Source organism: Peromyscus eremicus, chromosome 15, assembly GCF_949786415.1.
Source record: "Peromyscus eremicus chromosome 15, PerEre_H2_v1, whole genome shotgun sequence".
In the NCBI taxonomy this organism is placed as follows: domain Eukaryota; kingdom Metazoa; phylum Chordata; class Mammalia; order Rodentia; family Cricetidae; genus Peromyscus; species Peromyscus eremicus.
Window position 1 is genome coordinate 70,885,533 of NC_081431.1, and position 21,633 is coordinate 70,907,165.

Consider the following 21,633-nt stretch of genomic DNA (forward strand, 5'->3'; position numbering starts at 1 on the left):
GACATGTACCGTAGTCCACTAGTAATGTCTGTCATATCCTTCTGTAGAAGGCATTAGTATGTCTACCAAACAGTTGCGACCCTTCATGAGAACTCTTCCACATTCCAGGCCCAATGTCATTAGTGTGAGGTGGAGAGAACGTCCCCAGGGCTCTGATGAAACGGGAATTACAAATCCCCTTGCTCTTCCTCCCTTCCATCTCCCAGTCCTTCTTATCTCTGCTTAGTGAAGAGGCTCTTGAAGGCATTGTTGTAGTTCTTATTAAAAGCTGTGTAAATCAAGGGGTTGAAGAAGGAATTGGAATACCCGAGCCACAGGAATATGCTTTTCCAGATGGGTGGCAGGCTACAGGCACAGAACGGGCTGATGAGCTCCGTCAGGAAGAACGGGATCCAACACAGCGCAAAGACGCCAATCAAGATCCCCACCATCACGGCCGCTCGCTTCTCCTTCTGCTCCCGCCATGAGTCTCCGCTTGTCTGGAAGGTCACCGTGGTCCTGCAACGTGCCGTGAATACCATCTCGGCCTCCTGAGGTGCCTCCTTTGCCTTGGAACAAAGGAAATATGAAATTAGAGTAACAGAACAAGGGGGAAAAGCTGAACAGGAAAAAAATGTTAGCTATTCTCAGCTCTGTCAGAGAAGTGAGTTCACAAGGCTCAGATGCCATTTCCAAGGCAGAAATCGGTGACTACAGAGACTCCCAGCTGAGGGAAATAGACACCCACAAACAAGTGCAGAGGGGCAAAAAATTGTAAATATGACTGACAGGGTGTCGGAAGTTCAGCACGGACGTATCTGAGTGCTAAACGCTCCAGATGTGGCTTGACAGACAAGAATGTGTTTGCTATGCAAGATGAGGACCTGAGTTCAATCCCCAGAACCCATCTTAAAAACTCCAGACATGGTGGCATATGCTTATAATAGGGAGTGCTGGGGAAGTGGAGACGGGAGGATGGCTGGGGCTCACTGACCATCCAGTCCAGCCAAACTGGTGAGCACCAGAGTCAGTGAGAGACCTTGTTTCAAAAAAACAAGATGAAGGGGGCTAGGGAGATGGCTCAGCAGTTCAGACCCCTAGTTGTACAATCATGAGGACTGTAGTTTGGATCCCAGCATCCTTTGTATGCCTGCAGCCTCAGGTCTGGGGGTGGCTAGTGGGAGGGAGACAGAAGGACTTGTTGAGCTTTCTGGCTTCCAGCCTAGCTGAGAAAATATGAGCCCTAGGTTCAGGGAGAGACCCTGCCTCAAAGCAATAGGCAGAGAGTGATAGAGGAAGACACCTGATGTCCTCATCTTGCTTCTGCACACAGGCATAGGTATACATACTCTCACAGAGACACATACACAAACACATGCATATAGAATTTTAAGAAACACGGTGGAAAGTAACTAGGGAAGATGCCTAACATCAGCCTTTGGCTTCCGCACATACATCAGCACACACACTAACACAAACGCCACAGGAGAACTCACTCAGGGAAGGAAGTGGGCAGTGAAAATATACACTTCAATAAGTTTGTACCTTCAGAAATCCTGCCCTGTCCTTTAAGCAAATAGTGTATGGGGATCATTTTGTGCTTACTGCAGGTGACAGGGAGATCTGTTTTGAAACCCACCAGATCATTTTATTGTTCTGAACAAGGCTGAGTGTCAAGAGAAATTAACTAACCAGAGTCTAATCTACCTTGGAGAAGATAAACATTAAAGTCAAACACCCTTTAACCTTCCGGTCCCACCTGAGGATGAGATAAGCAAGCATGTGTCCAGGGCACCGGCCCTCACGAGTCTAATGGGTGATCTGGAGACTGAACTCAGATCCTCATGCTTGCACGCTGTCCCAGTTTGCTTTTGAATAAAACATTCTTCCCAAAAGCAACTTGAGGAGGAAAGGATGTATTCAGCTTACACTTCCAGGTTAAGTGTCAGTCTTCAGGAAAGTCAAGGTGGGAACACAACAGGAAGTGAAGCAGAGCCATGGAGGAATGAGGCTTACTGATACAGCCTAGGCCCGCCTGCCCAGGGACAGTGTTGCTCACAGTGGTCTGGGACCTCCAACCTCCAGTGTCAATCACCAATTGAAACAGTCTCTCACAGGGGTGAGCTCAGACCAACAAGACTAAGGCATTTCTTTATATGAGGTTCCATCTTGTCAGGTGACTCTAGGTTTGCGCTCAGTTGACACAAAAAGTTGTGGTGGTATTGTGTTCTCCAAAATATTGCGTACCTTAATAAACTTATCTGGGGTCAGAGAACAGAAAAGCCACAAGATACTTAGGCTAGAAAATGTTAGCACACGCCTTTAATCCTAGCATTCCAGAGACAGAAATCCCTCTGGATCTCTGTGAGTTCAAGGCCGCATTGGAAACAGCCAGGCATGGTGACTCATGCCTTTAATCCCAGAAAGCAGGGAGTGGTGGTAGAAAGCAGAAAGGTTTATAAGGCGTGAGGACCAGAAACAAGCATTTGGCCTGGTTAAGCATTTGGCTGGTTAAGCTTTCAGGCTTCTAGCAGCAGTTCAGCTGAGAGCCATTGGGATGAGGACACAGAAGCATCCAGTCTGAGGAAACAGGACCAGCTGAGGAACTGGCAAGGTGAGATAGCTGTGGCTTGTTCTGTCTCTCTGATTTACCAGCATTGACCCCAATAACTGGCCTCGGGTTTGATTTTATTAATAAGAACTTTTAAGATTCATGCTACAAAAAGTAACCAGCACATAACAGCAAACACTTTCCCCTCCTAGCCATCTCCCCAGCCCTGGATTATCCTTTTAATGAGCACAGGATCTGTAGTGATGTCCCCTTTTTCATTTCTAATACTCACTACTGACATTTTTCCTTAGCCTGTCTTGAGTTTTACTTTTTAATTGATCACTTTAAAGAACCAGCTTTTGGATTCATTGATTTTCTCCACTGATTTCCAGTTCTCATCATTGATTTTTACCTTTTTTTTTTTATTTCTGTTCTGACTCTTTAGGGTTTATTCTTTCCATTTTGCTTCCTAAGGTAGAAATTTACATAAGCAGTACTGAAGGAGAGCCACAAACTTGAAGGATTAGCATTACTCAACTTTAGGACAAACTAAAGGAGCTGGATCTGTGGCTCAGTGGTTAAGAGAGCTTGATGCCCTTCTAGACGACTGGTTCAGATACCAGTGCTCATGTCACAGCTCACAGTTACCTGTAACTCCAGTTACCGGGGATCTGATGCCCTCTCTGGCCTCTGTGCATACCTGCACACACATACACATACACAGAGACACAGAGACACATCGTACATATAAATAAAAATAAATCTTTCTAAAAACATACTATAGGGGTGAGCAGTGGTGGAGCATGCCTTTAATCCCAGCAGAGGCAGGTGGATCTCTATGAGTTCAAGGCCAGCCTGGTCCACAGAGTGAGTTCCAGAACAGACTCCAAAGCTACACAGAGAAATTCTGTCTCAAAAAACCAAAAAAGAAAACATACTACAGTCAGGCGGTGATAACACATGCCTTTAATCCCAGCATTTGGGAGGTAGAAGCAGGTAGTCTCTGAGTTCAGAGCTAGCCAGGTCTACAGAGTGAATTCTAGGACAGCCAGGGCTACTGTGGAATAATCCTTCTGTACACTGTGTGAATATATGTCACTATGATTGGTTTAATAAACAAGCTGACAAACCAATAGCTAAACAGGATAAAGTTAGGTGGGAAAGCCAAACTGAGAGTGATAGGATGAGGAAGAATGGAGTCAGAGAAGTTGCCAGCCAGATGGAGAATAAGTCTGATATACAAAATGAGATGGAAGTAAAAGCCACGATCCTCAGGGCAGCACATAGATTAATATAAACAGGTTAAGTTTTAAGAGCTAGTTAGTAACAAGCCTGAGCTATTGGCCGATCATTTATAAGTAATCTTAAGTCTCCATGTTGGTTATTGGAGAGGAGCTATGGCACAGGAGAACTCCACCTACACAGGGCTATACAGAGAAACCCTGTCTCAAAAAATCCAAAACAAAAACAAACAAAAAACAGTAACAACAAACAAGTACTATAAAGTTTTAGTAATCAAGAGTATGTTGTGTTGGCAAAAGAACATATAAATATAGTGGACCAATGGAACATGGATAGCTCAATAATAAATGTTGTTGGTTGTTTTTTTATTCTAGCCCCATGTTGGAACACCAAAATGTAATTGGTTGTTTCTGCTCTTTTGGGGGACCCACCACCCAGCTCTCAAGTAAATCACATAAGGAGGCTTATTCTTAATTATAAGTGTCCTGCCTTAGCTTGGCTTGTTTCTTGCCAGTTTTCTTAACCTAAATTATCCTGTCTACCTTTTACTTGTGGGCTTTTACCTTTTCTTACTTCTGTATACCTTACTTTCACTCTTACTCTGTGGCTGGCTGGGTAGCTGGCCCCTAGCATTCTCCTCTCCTTGTTCTCTTGCTCTTTCTTCCTTTTTTCCCCCAGATTTCTCCTTTCTATTTATTCTCTCTGCCTGCCAGCCCTGCCTACCCTTTTCTCCTGCCTTGCTATTGGCCATTCAGTTCTTTAGTGGACTATCAGGTGTTTTAGACAGGCACAGTAACACAGCTTCACAGAGTCAAACAAATGCAACATAATAAGCGCTTTATCCCCTAAGTTGTTTTTATCAGGGTATTTTATCAAAGCAATAGAAATGAAGTTAGGGCATATAGGCAGCCGATCTTTGGCAAGGAAGCAAAGGTAATAAAATGGATTAAAAAGTGTTTTCAACAATTGAGGCTGCAACAGCTAAACATCCACTTAGACCTTACACCTGCACAAAACATACTACAAAACATATCACAGGATGAATATGAATCCCTAAGAAAATACTGTACGAGAAAATCTAGATAAGTTTGGATTCATGATGTCTTTTGAGGTGCAACACCACAAGTACAATCATTAAGGAAAGAATCAACGTACTACGCATCAATAAGTTAAAATTCTCTGCTCTCTGGAAAACATTGTCAAGAGGATGAAAAAACAATCCATAGTCTGAGGGGAAATAATTCCAAGAAAACAAACAACAACAACAAAAAGTCAGCAAGTTAAGTGTCCTTACCTAAAATATAAAGATTCTTAAAATTCAAGAATGTGAACTGGGCCAAGGAGATGGTTCAGGGTGTCAAGTGCTTGGCCTACGTGTATAGACCCAAGGACACATTCCCCAGAACCCACACACATGCCAGCCAGGCATGGAGGCCTGCCTGTAATCCCAGCTCAGGTCAGAAATGGACAGAACCCCTGGGCAAGCTGGCTAGCAAGTTTGGCTGAGGGCTGGAGAGATGTCTCAGTGGTTAAGAGCACCTACTCCTCTTCCAGAGGGCCTATGTTTGATTTCCATCACCAACATCAGGGCGTTCACTGTAACTCCAGTTCCAGAGGATCCGTTACCCTCTTCTGGCTTCTTTGGGCACTGTGTACACATGTGCATACTCAACATACACACACACACACACACACACACACACACACACACACACAATTTAACATAATAATAATAATAAACAATGAGCCAAAAAGCAAGCTCTGCATGCATTCATTGAGAGACTCTGTCTCCATCTATAAGGTGGAGAAGGATCAAGAAAGATATCCAGTGTTAACCTCAGGCCTCTACACATGTACCTAGACACACATTTGTGACCCACACATGCAAACATATATATATATATATATACACACACACACACACACACACACACACATACACACGTACACACATACACATACATACAAAAAAGAAATGTAAAACAACCTATTTAAAATAGGCAAAAAAAACTTTAACAGACACATCACTAAAAACTTCATAGTTTTACATCTCTTGGGCTGGCAACATGGCACACTGGGTAAAGATACTCGGTGCCTGAGGATCTGAATTTGATGCCCAAGGCCCACAAGGCAGTAAGTGAGAACAAACTATAGAAAGTTCTGCTCCAGCCTACACATATGCACACCAAAGACAGACAGATAGATAGATGATAGATAGATAGATAGATAGATAGATAGATAGATAGATGTATTTTAAAGGTTTTAGAAGATATACGTCATAAAAACATGAAAATATGCTCCACCTCCTATCATCAGGTAAGTAGACATCAAAACGTCAATGAGATGTCACTAGACATCTGTTAAAATGGCGGGAGAGTGTGGCTAGCACAGCGCAGCTGGTGGAGTGCTTGCCTGTGTGCACTAGCCCTTTGTCCCCTTCCCAGCAGCACAGAACCCAGGCATGCAGCACACACCTGTGACCCCGGCACTCAGCAGCACAGAACCCAGGCATGCAGCACACACCTGTGACCCCGGCACTCAGCAGCACAGAACCCAGGCATGCAGCACACACCTGTGACCCCGGCACTCAGCAGCACAGAACCCAGGCATGCAGCACACACCTGTGACCCCGGCACTCAGCAGCACAGAACCCAGGCATGCAGCACACACCTGTGACCCCGGCACTCAGCAGCACAGAACCCAGGCATGCAGCACACACCTGTGACCCCGGCACTCAGCAGCACAGAACCCAGGCATGCAGCACACACCTGTGACCCCGGCACTCAGCAGCACAGAACCCAGGCATGCAGCACACACCTGTGACCCCGGCACTCAGCAGCACAGAACCCAGGCATGCAGCACACACCTGTGACCCCGGCACTCAGCAGCACAGAACCCAGGTATGCAGCACACACCTGTGACTCCGACACTCAAGAGATGGATGCCGAAGGACCAGTTATCCTCAGCTACACAGTGAGTTTGAGGTCTGCCTGGGATACTTGAGACCCTGACTTGAAGTAAAATAATAGAGCACAAACGGTGAAGACCCCCAGATAAGGGGACCATCTCACCCTTCATCCAAGAGACCTCTTTTTGCTGCAGCAGGAGACCATTACTGAAAAGCCACAACTAGTCAAAATACAAATAACTGACCACAGGATGCTCAGTCCCAGTTGATAGATCTACAACACAATACAACTCCTGCACCTCACGAGGGCTCGGAGAACATGGACAGAAAAAGTGTGGAAAGACTGTAAGAGCCAGAGGACCAGGAAATCTGCTGTGAGACTGTGCCTTCTGGCTTTGACAGGGAAGCTCTACCCGTTAAATGTCAGCATGACTGCCTAAACAAGACCTGAACAATTCCAACAACTGTTGATATGCCAATATGGACTGATGCAATCCCAAGGGGCCCCATCCCTAGATGAAGAGCTACAAGCAATTAACAATGCTGAGAGAGGAAGTAGTCTTACCCAGGAATGAGCCTCTGATTGGTTATCCAATACCAAGTGGTCAGCCCCGGAAACTTACATGCAGTCAACACAGTTTATATGTAAATGTTTGGGGTGCTTTTGTTGTTGTTGTTTTGTTTTCTGAGACAGGGTTTCTCTGTGTAACAGCTATTCTGGTACTTGCTGTGTAGACCAGGCTGGCCTCGAACTCACAGAGATCCACCTGTCTCTGCTTCCTGTTGTAAATGTAACAACAACAGTTTAAAAAAAAAAAAAAGAAGGCCCCATGAATTTGGGAAGAGAGGGACTTGGGAAAGTAGGAGAGAGGAAATGGGGGGAGATATAATTAAATAAACCATGTGTGGAGGCTCTCACCCCTTTTGATGAAAAACAAAAGCTGCTCTTAAAAAGGTTTATCAGGGCTGGAGAGATGGCTCAGAGGTTAAGAACACTGGCTGTTCTTCCAGAGGTCCTGAGTTCAATTCCCAGCAACCACATGGTGGCTCACAACCATCTACAATGAGATCTAGTGCCCTCTTCTGGCCTGCAGACAGAACACTCACTGTACACATAATAAATAAATAAATCAAAAAAAAAAGTTTTTATCAATTTAAACAAATAAAACCTGCCATGACTTTTTTTTTTTTTTTTTGAGACAAAGGCCTCATTTTGCTGGCCTGGCCTCAAACTCACTATTTATCTGAAGATGACCTTGAACTTCTGATCCTCCTGCCTCCACCTCCTTCTGGCATTACAGGCGTGCACCATCATGCCCAGTATATGAGGTGCTGGGGACCACACCCGGGACTTCATGAATACTTGGTAAGCACTCTACCAACTGAGGCACATCCCTAGCCTCAATACTACATGACTAAGGCAACACAAGGCTATTCTAGACTTGCCAAACACCTCTCTGTTTTTAGTCAAGAAACCCATCTAAAATCCTTGAAAAAATATATTGAAAAATACAGGTTAGGGTAAGGTCTAAAGATTCTTCAGAAGAGGGAATAAAGGTCCCCACAAGGCCAGATAACAAGAACAGAAGCTTTTGGGTCAGACCCATGGTTGAAACTGGGCAAGTCTGTCTGCCTCTTGCCCATCTGGGAAGCAGGCTGATGAGTCTCTGCTGCTCCACCGAGGCTTCAAGGAAGATGAGCATTGGATACACATTCCATGCCCAGAACAGCCCCCGCCACATGCATCCACCCATTCCATATTCATGGTGGAGACTAGGACTGGAATTGGAGCCACCAATGGAGCAAACACAGCCCTGGCCCTTACAGAGTCTGCTCTAGAGAGACAGTCTGTCCACATTAACATTGCAACGTATTGTATAATTGCTATAGTAAATGGATTCCTTATAAGTGAATTAATAATTCTGCTTTGCCTAGATTAAAAAAAGAGCTCCAAATGCCTCTGTATCATAAATTAGTTACTAGACTGGGGAGATGACTCAGTGGGTGAAGCATTTGCTACATGAGTGTAAGGACCAGAGTTCAGAGTCCTAGCACCCATGTCAATGCTGGTCAGGCATGACAGCTCACCTGTAATCCCAGCAAGGGAAATGGAGACAGCATCCCTTGAGCAAGCTGGCTAGCTAGACTGACTAAAGCAGCAAGCTCTGGGTTCAAATGAGAGACCCTGGCTCACTTACCCTGGGATAAGGTAGACAGCAATCAATCAAGACACCCAGCATCAACCTCTGGCTTCCACATTCACAAGCACACACATGCCTGTGCACCCACACTTGAAAACTAGCATGTACACACCCATATACAGACAAAATAATAATTAGCTGCCATTTCTGCATATTCTCTCTCTCTCTCTCTCTCTCTCTCTCTCTCACACACACACACACACACACACACACACACACGAGAGAGAGAGAGAAAGAGAGAGAGAGAGAGAGAGAGAGAGAGAGAGAGAGAGAGAGAGAGAGAGAGAGAGTGTTCTGTTCACCTCTTAGGTTACTAGCCTCCAAAGAACGCTCCAATCATCCTCTGAACTCACTCATGACTCCCTGTACTAAGACCTCATTTTCTGCTTTTGCAGCAATTTGGATGATTATGTGAGTGATGTCTGAATCTCAAATAGAGGAAGGACCTATATCTTCTTAGTACAGGAACTACCTAGCATCAGCACCTGCTTCCTGGCAGTACCCAGAAAATAGCCACTAGCCAATGGCTTAGTGTTACAACACAATGGCTCACATCTGCCTCTCTCTTGCTTCTTGGAAGATGCCAAAGAATAACTTTTTCCAGCTGTTTTCCAAGATCCAGCTGGAAGCAACCATCAGGACCACTGGGGACCAAGGGCACTGGACTCTGTTCTCAGCACATCTTGCTTGTCCATCCCCTCTCACTTTAGCACTGCCACAAATAAGCACTAGGGAGGGTTTCCAGGTGGCCTGGCTTTGCAGTCAGAATTCTGTTCAGGACTACATTTAGATTCTGTCTCCTGGCCCTCTTCCCAAGCGTCCTACCTTTGTTTGTTTGGGAATATCACTAAATCGGTCTAAACATAGATGCGTGGAAATCTGGGCAAAAGAAGAGCCTTTTCCTTTGACAGTGTACACCCCAGCATCCTCTCCACCTGTCACCCGAGGACAGACTATGCAGGGGCAAATAACTGTGGCAGTAAAACAGTCTCTGGAGGGTTAGGGTGAGAGTTCACTTTGTACAGATCTTGCCTTGCAAGTGAGAGAACCTGAGTTCAAGCCCCCAAATCCATGTCTTAAAAGAAAAAGAAAGAAAGCAGAAGAAAAGAAGGGAGGGAAGGAAGGAGGGAGAGAGGGAGGGAGGGAGGGGGAGGGAGGAAGAGAGGGAAGGAAGGAAGGGAGGAAGGAAGGAAGGGAGGAAGGAAGGAAGGGAGGGAGGGAGGGAGGGAGGGAGGGAGGGAGGGAAGGAAGGAGGGAGGGAGGGAGGGAGGACCCAAAGTGATGGCTTCTACTTACAATTCCAGTGACAAGGAGGAGGAGGAGGCAGGTGGATCCAAAGAGACCTGGGCAGGGCCTAAAAAACACCCCTCCCTGTCCCCACACAGAAGTCTCTCTCCCCTGGGGTAGCTGCAGGTGTAGTCTGAAGAGGGAGCTGAGAGCTGCCCCATCGATAATGAGCTGTTCCAACTTTTCCAGTGTCCAGCTCGGAGGGCAGAGGACAAAATTACAAGCAAGACCAAAACAAAAATCAAGGCCACTGGGGGAGACAGACTGGCCCATTATGTAGCACAGACCAGCATCACGTACCACAGAAGGTCTAAGGGATAAACAGCTGTATCCTAAGTCATTCCAGGAATTCTTAGCCATCTCTTTGGAGAGGGAGTATCATCCACAGAACACAAGAGGAAGAAAGCGACTGCTCTGTCCCCTCCCACTCCCACCCAGGAAATGCTTACTAGTGGGCACTTTCCCAGCCATCTCTCTGCCCATCTAAAGGACCTCCAGTCACTTGAGTCTGTCCACTGCAGAATAGAAAGTGTAAGAAATGGATGGGGTAAGTTAAGTCCAAAGAGATCGGGAGGGAAGGGGAGTAGAAAAGGCAAGTCTACTGATGAAATCATTCATTTCAAATAGACCCACTCCACAGGGGAAGCAGTGGGCTGAGTCCACCCAAGCACTGTCAAAACGTGTGCTCAGAAGCTCTGTGTTCACAGCTTTCCAGCCTGAGCATGACACCACCCACACAGAGGGACACTGGAAGGGAAGGGAACTGCCGGGAGCAACCTCTAAGAAAATATAAAGGTCTCAGTTTGTAGCTCAGTGGTAACATTTGGATAGCATACAGGAGGCCTTAGGTTCAGTGGTCAATACTGAAAGAACAGGGTGGGGGAAGGGGGAGGGGGGAGGAAGAGAGAGGGGGAAAGGGAGAGAGAGTATGAGTCAATTGCACATAATAATTCATTTTCACTTTTCCAGTTCGAAATGTGATGTCAGCTGGAAAACAGGAAGACAAAGCAGGGTATGGGGGTGCACATCTGTAATCCCAGGGCATGGTGGTGCACATCTGTAATCCCAGGGCATGGTGGTGGAGACAGGCGGATCCCTGGGGTTCAGCTGTCCAGCCAGCCTAGTCTACTTGGTGAACACCAAGGCAATGAGAGGCCCTGGCTGGAAAAAAAAAAAATGTGGATCCCAAGGGAAAACAACCGAGGTTATCCTCTGGCTCTCATACACAAGTGCATCCACGCATACTCAACGTGCAGACAGGAAAATGGAAAGGTGCTGTGGAGAGCACTAACCTCTTGAACTAACCGCCACTGACTCATCCTCCCATCAATCCTGTGTGACCTTTACAGGACCAGACGGTCTGCTGCAAAAACCAGAAATCTAGTATATAGCCAAATCTACAACTTCTTAAACATCAGCAGGATGCCACCAGCAGGAAGTTTCATTCCTGGCCTCCAGGGGGCGTCATCATCCACATGCAGGCAGGCTGAAAATGGTACATGAAATGACCTTCCAGCTACATCTTGTTTTTTTTTAGTGGGGTTTCCCACTGGCCTGAAGATAACCAAGTAGGCTAGACAGGCCAGCCAGTGGGTCCCAGGGGTCCACCCATCTCCCCCTCCCTACCTCTGGGATTACAAGTGTGCACAACCACTGTCAGCTATGTGTCGCGATTCTGGGGGTCCAACACAGGTCTTATGCTTCCAACGAAAGAAGTTTATCGACTGAGCCATCTCCCTAACCTCTGAAGTAGCTATTTCTAACCAAAGACGCCAGGCCAAGCTTGGAACACCCAGGGCTTCGTCTGTCTGCCACAGACAAACGCCAAGTCTGAAAAACTACATCCCCAAACGTCACCCACCACAAACAGAGGGTGATTATCACGTCTGACAACTCAAAACAGGAAATTTTCTCAACTGCCTCTCATGTGTAGAAGAAACTGTGCAAATAAGGACATTCTCTTGTAAAAATAAAAGCCGAGCACAGTTGGGTTGACACAAATAAGCCATCTTGTCAGTGCAGTGAAATACACACACACACACACACACACACACACACACACACACACACACAAAATATACAGGTTGGCCAAAGTCTTGGGTAAGGTACACTTGTCCTCATTCTTACGTTTAGGTGGATCTTGTTTTGCTGCTGAGTTTGGTTGCTCTGCATGGGCTAAGGATGCACTGGGATTGGCGCTTAGAAAGGGAGATGTAAGCAAGTATGTTAATTGAGGTTAGGTAACATTTATGTTTTCAGCTTTAATTTCATCTGGACTAGGGGAGGTATTACTAGTTTGGTCAGGAAGGTACTAGGATACTGTGGATCTTGGCTTTATTTCCATTGTTGTGATAAAATACACTGACAGAGAAGAAAAAAAAAAAGCTCAGAGAGAAAGCCATGTGTTCGTCTTCTGATTCCAGATTCCCGTCCAGCACAGTACAGAAGTGACAACGACAGGAGCCTGAAGTCACCAGTCACATCATCTCCACAGTCCTGAGCAGAGAGATAAGGGCATACAGGCCTGCTTGCTCACTTTCCTCTCTTACACAGTTCAGGACCCCCTGCCTAGGGGACAGGGCCAGTGAAAGTGGGCTGGGTCTTCCCACATCAATTAACTTGATTAAGATAATCTCCCGCAGACATGCCCACTAGCCAAGCTGATCTAGGCTATTTCTCAATTAAGACTCTCTTGTCATGTTATTCTAGGTTATCTCAAAGCTGACAGTTAAAAATTAACTAACCATCAGCTCTTGGAAGGCAGAAGCAGACAGATCTTTGTGAGTTCAAGGCCAGCCTGGTCTACATAGAGAGTTCCAGAACAGCCAGGGCTACATAGAGAGAACCTGTCTCAAAATGAGTGAGAAAGACAGACAGGAAGGAAGGAAGGAAGGAAGGAAGGAAGGAAGGAAGGAAGGAAGGAAGGAAGGAAGGAAAGAAAGAATGAAAGAAAGAAAGAATGAAAGAAGGAAGGAAGGAAGGGAGGAAGGAAGGAAGGAAGGAAGGAAGGAAGGAAGGAAGGAAGGAAGGAACTATCTTGTGGTATTAAATATTTTTCTGGTTTTTGTGACCAGATTTCTCACAAGAAGCAACTTAAGGGAGGAAGGTTTTATTTTTGCTTACGGTTCTCAGACACAGTCTGTCACGGTGAGAAAGCCACAGTAGCAAGAGTAGCAGGCATCTGCTCACATTGCATTCCCAGTCAGGAAGCAGAACATGAGAGGGAAGGAAGTAGAAGTGGGATATCAAGGCTCCTTCCAAGTGACCCATTTCTTCTAGGGAGGCTCTACCTCTTAAAGATTTCACAGCCTCCCCAAGAAGCATCCCCAGCTGGGAGCCAGGTACTCAAACACCTGAGCCTGTGGGGGACACTTCACATTCCAACCATGACAGAGATAATACTGTGCAATGTCAGAGCGGAGGAGGATTTCCCGCAGGCCGTACCACTAAAGAGTAACTCAGCCCAATTCTACCTACCCCTGCCTTCTGGAGTTCTTTCTCCCCATCACAAGCTGCTTCTGATTGGTCAGGCAGCTGCCCTTTCACCTCTTCCTATCACCTTCCTAGATGGAATGTGTCTGAAGTGAAGAGCAAGGGCTGGGGATAGTGCCAAGTGGGTAGTGTGCTTGCCTAGTGTGCCCAGGGTCCTCAGTAGCATCTTGATGGCCAGCAACGCAACCAAACCAAAGCAACAAATAAATAAATAAATAAATAAATAAACAAACAAACAAATAAATAAATAAATGTTTACTCTACAAAATGAAAAGTCAAATCAAGCTTGGCAAGCCTTTCAGGCATCCATTCCACTGTGATTTTTCTAGGTGCATAACTGGATTGATGCAGCTATTAAAAGTCAACCCTACCCCTGCAGCCAAACAGAGAAGCTACAATCACCCCAGGCATTTCCGAGGGACCTTTCAAAGAGCATCATTAATTTTGAATAAAGCTCTCCCTTCCAACATTTTCCAATTATAGACTTGACATTCCTGTTTTGTGTTTAAAAAAAAAAATTCCTCTGTCATTTAATTAAAACGAAAAAGAATCTACTTTTAAAAGCGCATGCCCTTGTCTGGTAGCCTTAGTATCTGGGCTGAATCTGTAAAAGTGAAGCAAACTAGAGCAGCCTTTCCTATGTCATGCTCTCTTTAATTTTGACTCCTTTCCGGGTCCACACATTGTGTTTGTGTGTATGTGCACATGGGTATATCTGCGTGTGTGTGGAGTCCAGAGTTCTGTGACATCGGGGTGTTTTCCTCAACTGTTGTCCATCACACTGTTTTTGAGACAAAGTCTCTCTTTGAGACTGCAGCTCCACTGATTCAGCTAAACTGGTGGACTGTTCAGACATCCTTTCCTCGGCCAGTTCTGCCACCCACCATGAGCCAGGACTATGCAGACATTTTTTCATTCTTCAATTTGTGGAACCCTCACTGGGGCCCTTATACAGTAGGACCTAAGGCTAGGGATGTGGCTCAGTAGACAGAATGCTTGCCCACCATGCACAAAGCTGTGGGTTTCATGCCCAGAACTATGTAAACCAGGCATGGTGGTGCTTGCCTCTAATTCCAGCTCTTGGGAAGTGAGGAGAGAAAGATCAGAAGTTCAAGGTCATCCTCAGCTACTCATAAAGTTCCAGGTCAACTTGCAATACCTGAGCTCCTGCCTTCAAAAAATTAAACTAAATGACAAGTAATAACTAACTTGTTTAAAGATGAGAAAAATGAGGCACAAGGGTATTAAGCAATGGATGTCTGGAACTGGAACTGCAACACAGTTTCTCTCTCCCAAATGTCCAGAGGACATCACTGGGGTTGGGATAAACAAAGGAGAGTGGCAATGGATTTTTTGTTTTAAACGCACACACACACACACACACACACACACACACACACACACACACGCTGTCAGGGGAGTGGCTCCTAGAGTTTTGAGATATGTTCACTGGACTGTGAAGGGTCTGGAGTCAGTGGCAAAAAAGAGCGGAAGCTATAGGAATTTATTTACGTATATTAAGGTACATGACATCCTCCCGCAGTCCAGTCGGTCCAGCAGGGATCAAGAAGTTGGCAGCTCCAAACCTGACATGGGCAGAGCCACTTCAGGATCTAGGGAATGAAGAGTGCTAAGTGAATCTACGTGTGTGTGTGTGTGTGTGTGTGTGTGTGTGCGCGCGCACGCGCGCGTGTAACAGTTATTCATTCGTGTGCATGTGCAGTCCACGTAGAAGTCAGAGAACAAATCATGGGGATGGAACCCAGACTGTCAGGCCTGGAAGAAAGTGCCTTTACTTAGATAAGCCAGCCTGCCTGCCTGAGCCCAGCTAATTGGATGTGACTTGATACCATCAAGATAGGCAGGCTGGGGATGTAGCTGAGATGGTACATTGAGTTGCCTCCCATTCAGGAAACCCTGAGTCCCACCCCCACCCCACCCCCATTGCATACCCGGAGATGGGTGGTGCATGCTTGTAATCCTCCACTTTGGTGATGGGGACCGGAGGATTAGAAATCCAAGATTATCCTTGGCTACAAAGAAAGTTGGAGTCTAGTCTGGACTTCATGAGACTCTGTCTCAACACACACACACACACACACACACACACACACACACACACCTCAGAGACAGACAGACAGACAGACACACACACACACAAAGACCGACACACACACAGAGAGAGAGAGAGAGAGAGAGAGAGAGAGAGAGAGAGAGAGAGAGAGAGAGAGAGAGGCACATACACACAGAGAGACAGACAGACAGACACACACATCTTTTGAGGTTTGGAGGCTCCAGCACTAGTCCTAATGTGCACGTGAAGAACCCATTTCCACAGGTGCCTATCCCGCAGGTGGTTCACTAGAAGCACCAGCGATAAGTCACTCCATGTGCTCTCCTAAAGAGCAGATGGCCATCTCCTCCCGCCTTCCACACGCGACAGTTTTTCCTCTTACGCTCCAGTATCCCAGCTCTGTCCCACTCTTCCCTTTCTCTAAATTTCATCCTTCCCAGGGCCCCCCACCCCCAAATCCACAGCCAGCCCCTCTCACTTGCATGGTGGCAGGCAAGGGCACCACAGCCCTCCGTCTGCGGCCGACGCGAAACTTGGCGGCTTTGTATATCTTCCAGTAGACGAAGAGCACCACCGCCAGAGGCAGGTAGAAGGCTCCGCAGGTGGAGAAGACGGCATAGGAGGGCTCCTGGCTCACCTGGCAGCGCTGCAGCCGAGCATCATAGGCTTCGCCCCAGCCAAAGAGCAGCGGGGCGAGCGCGATGAGCGCGGACAGTGCCCAGGTGACCCCGATCATGAGCGCCGAAGCGCGGCGCCGGGTGCGCAGCGTGTACTGTAGGTGACGCGTGATGGTCCAGTAGCGGTCCAGGGCGATGGCCGCCACGTTCCAGATGCTGGCCGTGCAGCACAACACGTCGAAGGAGATCCACACGTGGCACAGACTCCTGCCCAGCTGCCAACGTCGCCCAGCCGACAACTCGCTTACCAGGCTCAGCGGCATCACCAGGGCCGCCACGAGCACGTCCGAGACGGCTGTGGAGGCCACCAAGTTATGTGGCACGCGGTGGAAGGTGCGGACGCGCAGGATGGTCACGAGAACTAGCAGATTCCATACGAAAGTGGCAGCGATCAGCAACACCAAGAGAGTCACCACGAGCACGGTGAAGACAGAGAAGGGCGGGCTTGGCAAGATGAGCCCTCCTGGGGTGGACCCCACGCCCCTGCCGGAAATTGGGCTGTCACTGCAGCTCTCTGGCCCCGGGAGAAAGGCGATGCCAGGGGTGGCGCCTGAGAGGTTAGAGACTTCCATTGTTCAGGGACTTGGGCTCCTGGGCAGGAGATGCGCGCGTGGTTGCATGGACTGTGGGTAGGTGGTGAAATAGGAGGGGCACTCTGTGCCCTGCACCGCGGGGAAGTCTAAATCGCGCCACCCTGGTCCTTTTTCCAAACTGCAGCCTCCCTTTGGCGCTTCTTTTGGTGGCTTTCGTGGACCCTCTTCTCCAGTTGAGAGAGAAAAAAAAATGAGTGGGACCCCTTAGTCCAGCTTTGCCCAGTATATCAATTTCTCCCGGTCCCTTTGTAATCTTCAGGGTAACCGGCTGCTGAGGGCTGGGGACCGATGTCTGAGCGCAGGGATGTCTCAGAGAGACCTCTTCTGGATAGCGGCTGGAATCCATGGGCTCCTGGTGTGGGCTGAAGTGGGCGGAGGAGGTTTGGAGCCGCCACCAATAGGAGATGGAGCGGTAACGCTGTCCCAGCTGTCTCCAGCCAAGGCCGGCAGAGAGAATCCTAGCATCCGTCGCCCCCGGGGAAGGTTTCTAACAATCCTGTCATGATTCTGTAGCCATCACTTCCGCACATTCACCCCCCCCCCAACCCCCAACCCCCAACCCCCACCCCCGCGGACTTGGTAGCTCAGTTAGACACTGAAGACATTGGAGTCCCAGACAAAGTCATTGTGGTTTCCTGGAGCCCCGATTCTACCTGTATCCGGAGCAAGAGTACCAAATATTGGAGTGCGTGAAATAGAAAGTCCTAACCTCAGCTTCATCCGGACTGTTTGGTGCCCAGCTCATAGGGAGGGCTTCTTGGGCGCTGGAGATTATCCCCTACCCCCACCCAGGCGGTTTGTGCAGAAAAAGCTCCAGGCTGAAGCTGTTGGCAGAGGTCTGGAAGAGGGACAGTTTCCAACCTGCTTGCCAAACCCCTAATTTCCCTTGCTTCCCTGCGCCCGATTTCTAATAGTTCTACCACCCTCTTCCAAGTTCAAGCCAGAGGTTTTGTTGTTGAAACTTTAATTCTGTCTTGTGATGCTGGGGATGAACTCAACTCAGGAGGGGGTGGGTTGTCCACGGTAGGCAAGCGCCCAGCAGCTACTCTATCTACTCTTAGGGGAAGGAAAAACAAAAAACAAAAATCCACTTCGGTGAAATTCTCTTCACCCTCCACCAACATCCTCTTCTCATTTTCATACTTTAAATTATTTTTACTTTTTTAAAGGTTTGTGTGTGTGTGTGTGTGTGTGTGTGTGTGTGTGAGAGAGAGAGAGAGAGAGAGAGAGAGAGAGAGGGAAGAGAGAGAGAGAGAGAGAGAGAGAGAGAGAGAGAGAGAGAGAGAGAGAATCATGAGTCAGAGAACAATAAGGAAGTCAGTTGTCTCTTTCCACCATGTGGGTCCAGGGATGGAACTCTCATCTGTGGAATTCAGATATTCAGGCTTGGTGCCAAGTGGTTTTACCATCTTTTGGGACCCAGTCTCATATTTTAAAAAGCACTGTCAAGGGCAGTGGTGGCACAGGCCTTTAATCCCAGCACTTGGGGGGCCGAGGCAGGCAGATGGATCTCTGTGAGTTTGAGGCCAGCCGGGTCTAAATAGCCAGCTCCAGGACAGCCAGGACTACAGAAAAACCCTGCCTCAAAATAACTAAATAGCACGTTACTCATCTGTTAGGGACAGAGGAGGCCAAGCTGGGTGAGTTCGGAAGAGCTACTGGGCTCTGCAAGCTGCCAATCAATTCCCAAGGTGACCCAGGAAGGCCTCGCAGGCTAATACAGGGGAAGGGGCTTCCCCCAGCTCGTGTATGTGTGTGTGTGTGTGTGTGTGTGTGTGTGTGTGAAGGTCCCAGGTTTGCCCCAGCAATGATCTTCAATCACTCTTATACCTTATCCACTGAGGCAGGATCTCTTACAATATGGCTGTTCGCTATTGCCAGCTTTCTCTGTGGATTGCCAGCTCTGCTTCTGCCATCTAAGGCTGGATTATAGGTCACCACACCCAGTCTGCATTTACCTGAGCTCTGGGGAATCCAAATCCTCACAATTGTGTGGCAAATGCTTGCTTTAACTGCTGAGCCTTCCCCCCAGCTCCAGTGCAGAATGGACTCTCTAATTCTGGCACCTGGGCAATCTTACCCTGCAGGTGCATGATTCAAAGATTTTTGTTTCAGGACACTTTCATAGCTGTCCTGGGCCACATGCAGCCTCTGGCTGCAGGTTGGACACTGGGTGATTTTAAGGAATCTAATGGAATGAAGAGAATCCTTTAAGAGAAATACTTTTTTGCCATGACACTCTCCCCAACTTATTGAACAAAGAGAGAGTATGCCAAAAAGTTAGAAAAATTCACCTTGCACCAACTTCATGACACATTTTTATTCTTAGCCTTTGCTCCACTCTCCACATATATTTTTCATGACAAAAATCAATTTTTTATTTTGCCCATTTCCCTTAACATTTTTCATGTTACTATATATATTCTCTTTGTGGTTTTTATTTATGTCATATCATTTATCTCTTGAAAGACTTTGAGCAACTTAGGCTTTCTGAGACAGCCTTCTTATCTTAAAAAAAAAAGTGGGGATAATTGAGATTGGAGGAACAGCTCAGTGATTAAGAGCACTTGCTGTTCTTGGGGAGGGTCTGCGTTCAGGTCCCATCATCCATGTAAGGCAGCTCACGACCACCCATAACTCCAGCTCCACAGGACCTGTTACCCTCGTCTGGCCTCTGCAGGCACCTGCACATGGGTGTACACACATACACACACACACACACACACACACACACACACACACACACACCTTAAAATAGTTTAAAGGAAGATGATCATACTTCATGTGAGATTGTTATGAAAATCAAACTAGATAAAGCCAGCAGCACGGGGTATGCAAGCATTCAGTAAGTGCTGACAATTTCTGCTCTTTTTAACTCCATGTCCAGACCTCATAATCAATTCTTCTCTGATCTTCAGTGTGACCATGTTTTTATATAGGTTTTAGTCTGTCAAGTATTTGTAGTGACAAAACACTTTATTTCACATGCCTTTTAGTTGACTTTACCAGTGACTTTTCTGTTGCTTACCAATGTCCTAGCTGCTTGTTGTTGTTGCTGTTGCTGTAATGAAATACCTGCTAAAAAACAACGACTGAAGGAAGGGAAGGTTTATTTGGGCTTACAGTTTGAGGGTGCGAGCCCTCACGGCAGGACAGGCACGGCAGCAGGGACATGATGCTGCCGGTCAGAGGCAGATGAATGGTAGCGCTCGGCTCTCTTTCTCCTTTTCATCAGTACGGGATCCCAGCCCATCAAATGGTATAGTTCACATCCACAGTGGTGCATCTCATCTATAAAGTCACAGGCATGCCGGAGGTTCCATTCCTAGGTGCTTCTAGCTCCTGTCAAGGTGACAATCAGTATAAGCCATCACAACTAGCAGCCTTTTAAGGCACAGTTACCCTTTGCAGATGGGAAAACGGAGAGAGATTTGTCGACCTCCTGGGACTGAATTGTGGCCTTGCCCCTCACTCCCCATATAATTAGATCGTTGGTGAAATTATTAAGGCCACTCCACGTAGTTAAAAGGGAGGTTTATTTTGTGGGGTAACTTACAAGTGAAGGGATAGGTTACAGGATGTGGGAAAGGTGTAGCGCAGAACAGCAGTGTTCTCTGGAGAACTCTCCTTGGTCTACCTCCAGCGTCCAGCGTCCAGGAACCAAGAGAGCCGGGGCATCCAGATCTTGGGTCTTCAGGGTCCTCTCTCGGCCCCGCCTTGTAGGCGTGCCAGTTACTGAAGCCTCAATGGGGGTTGGAACTTACAGATCAAAGCTGGAATGGCTACCCACTACATTAGATTCTACCCCTCACTCCCAAACTTATATGCTTAAGTCCTGCCCCATAGTGTGATACATTTTAAGACAGGACCTATAAAAGGTAAAGGGTTAAAAGAGCCCTGACCTGAGAGAGTCCTTATAAGAAGAGACACTGGGGGCTGGAGAGATGGCTCAGAGGTTAAGAGCACTCACTGGCTGCTCTTTGAGAGGTCTTGAACTAAATTCCCAGCAACCACACGGTGGCTCACAACTATCTATAATGAGATCTGGTGCCCTCTTCTGGCCTGCAGGCATACATGCAGGCAGAACACTATACATAATAAATAAACCTTTTTTAAAAAGAGAGAGACTGGGGCTGGGGAGATGCCTCAGTTAGTACAGTGCTTGCCTTGTAAGCATGAGGACCTGAGCTTGATCTCTGAGAACTGCAATCCCATCCCTGGAAAGGCCGAGACAGAAGGATCCCTGGAGCTTACTGGCTGAATAGGTGAGCCTGGGTTCAAAGTCTCTTCTAACGCATGGCAATCTCTTAACTATAACTCCCTGTAAAATAAGAATTGAAAAACAGATCGTGTACTTCCAACATAAAAATGAACAGAGTATACATTACCAGTCAAAAGGGAGTTAAGGGAGCATAATGAGGAAATACTGGACCAGAGCAAGACCTAAAACCAGCGGGGCAAATTCCAAACTCTTCATCTCCATGTCTGATGCCAAAATGCTCTTCAGATCTCCAACTTCTTTCAGCTTTGTGACCGCAGCACCCCAGATGGGGTCATGTAACTGAATGTTGGGATCATGAAAACTTGGTGCCATTAAAAGGACAAACAAAAATTAATTAAAAACCAAAC

The 21,633-nt window shown here is 47.1% G+C and overlaps 1 protein-coding gene across 1 annotated transcript; it reads right to left on the reverse strand.

Moving 5' to 3' along the window:
• Window positions 1-212: 212 nt before the first annotated feature.
• LOC131925832 (5-hydroxytryptamine receptor 5B) lies at window positions 213-16,983 on the reverse strand. Its single transcript, XM_059281209.1, has 2 exons — window positions 16,213-16,983; window positions 213-548 (listed from the first exon to the last, which is right to left on the reverse strand). The coding sequence occupies exons 1-2, from the start codon at window positions 16,981-16,983 to the stop codon at window positions 213-215; spliced, it is 1,107 nt and encodes a 368-aa protein (XP_059137192.1).
• Between the last annotated feature and the right edge of the window lie 4,650 nt (window positions 16,984-21,633).

What these genes read in the sequence shown, in the direction of transcription:
- LOC131925832 (XM_059281209.1), bottom strand. Translation starts at nt 16,983, where the DNA reads ATGGAAGTCTCTAACCTCTCAGGCGCCACCCCTGGCATCGCCTTTCTC. An exon ending in CCTTGCCTGCCACCATGCAA is followed by an intron (nt 549 to 16,212) that starts GTGAGAGGGGCT and finishes CTTTGTTCCAAG; the next exon opens with GCAAAGGAGGCACCTCAGGA.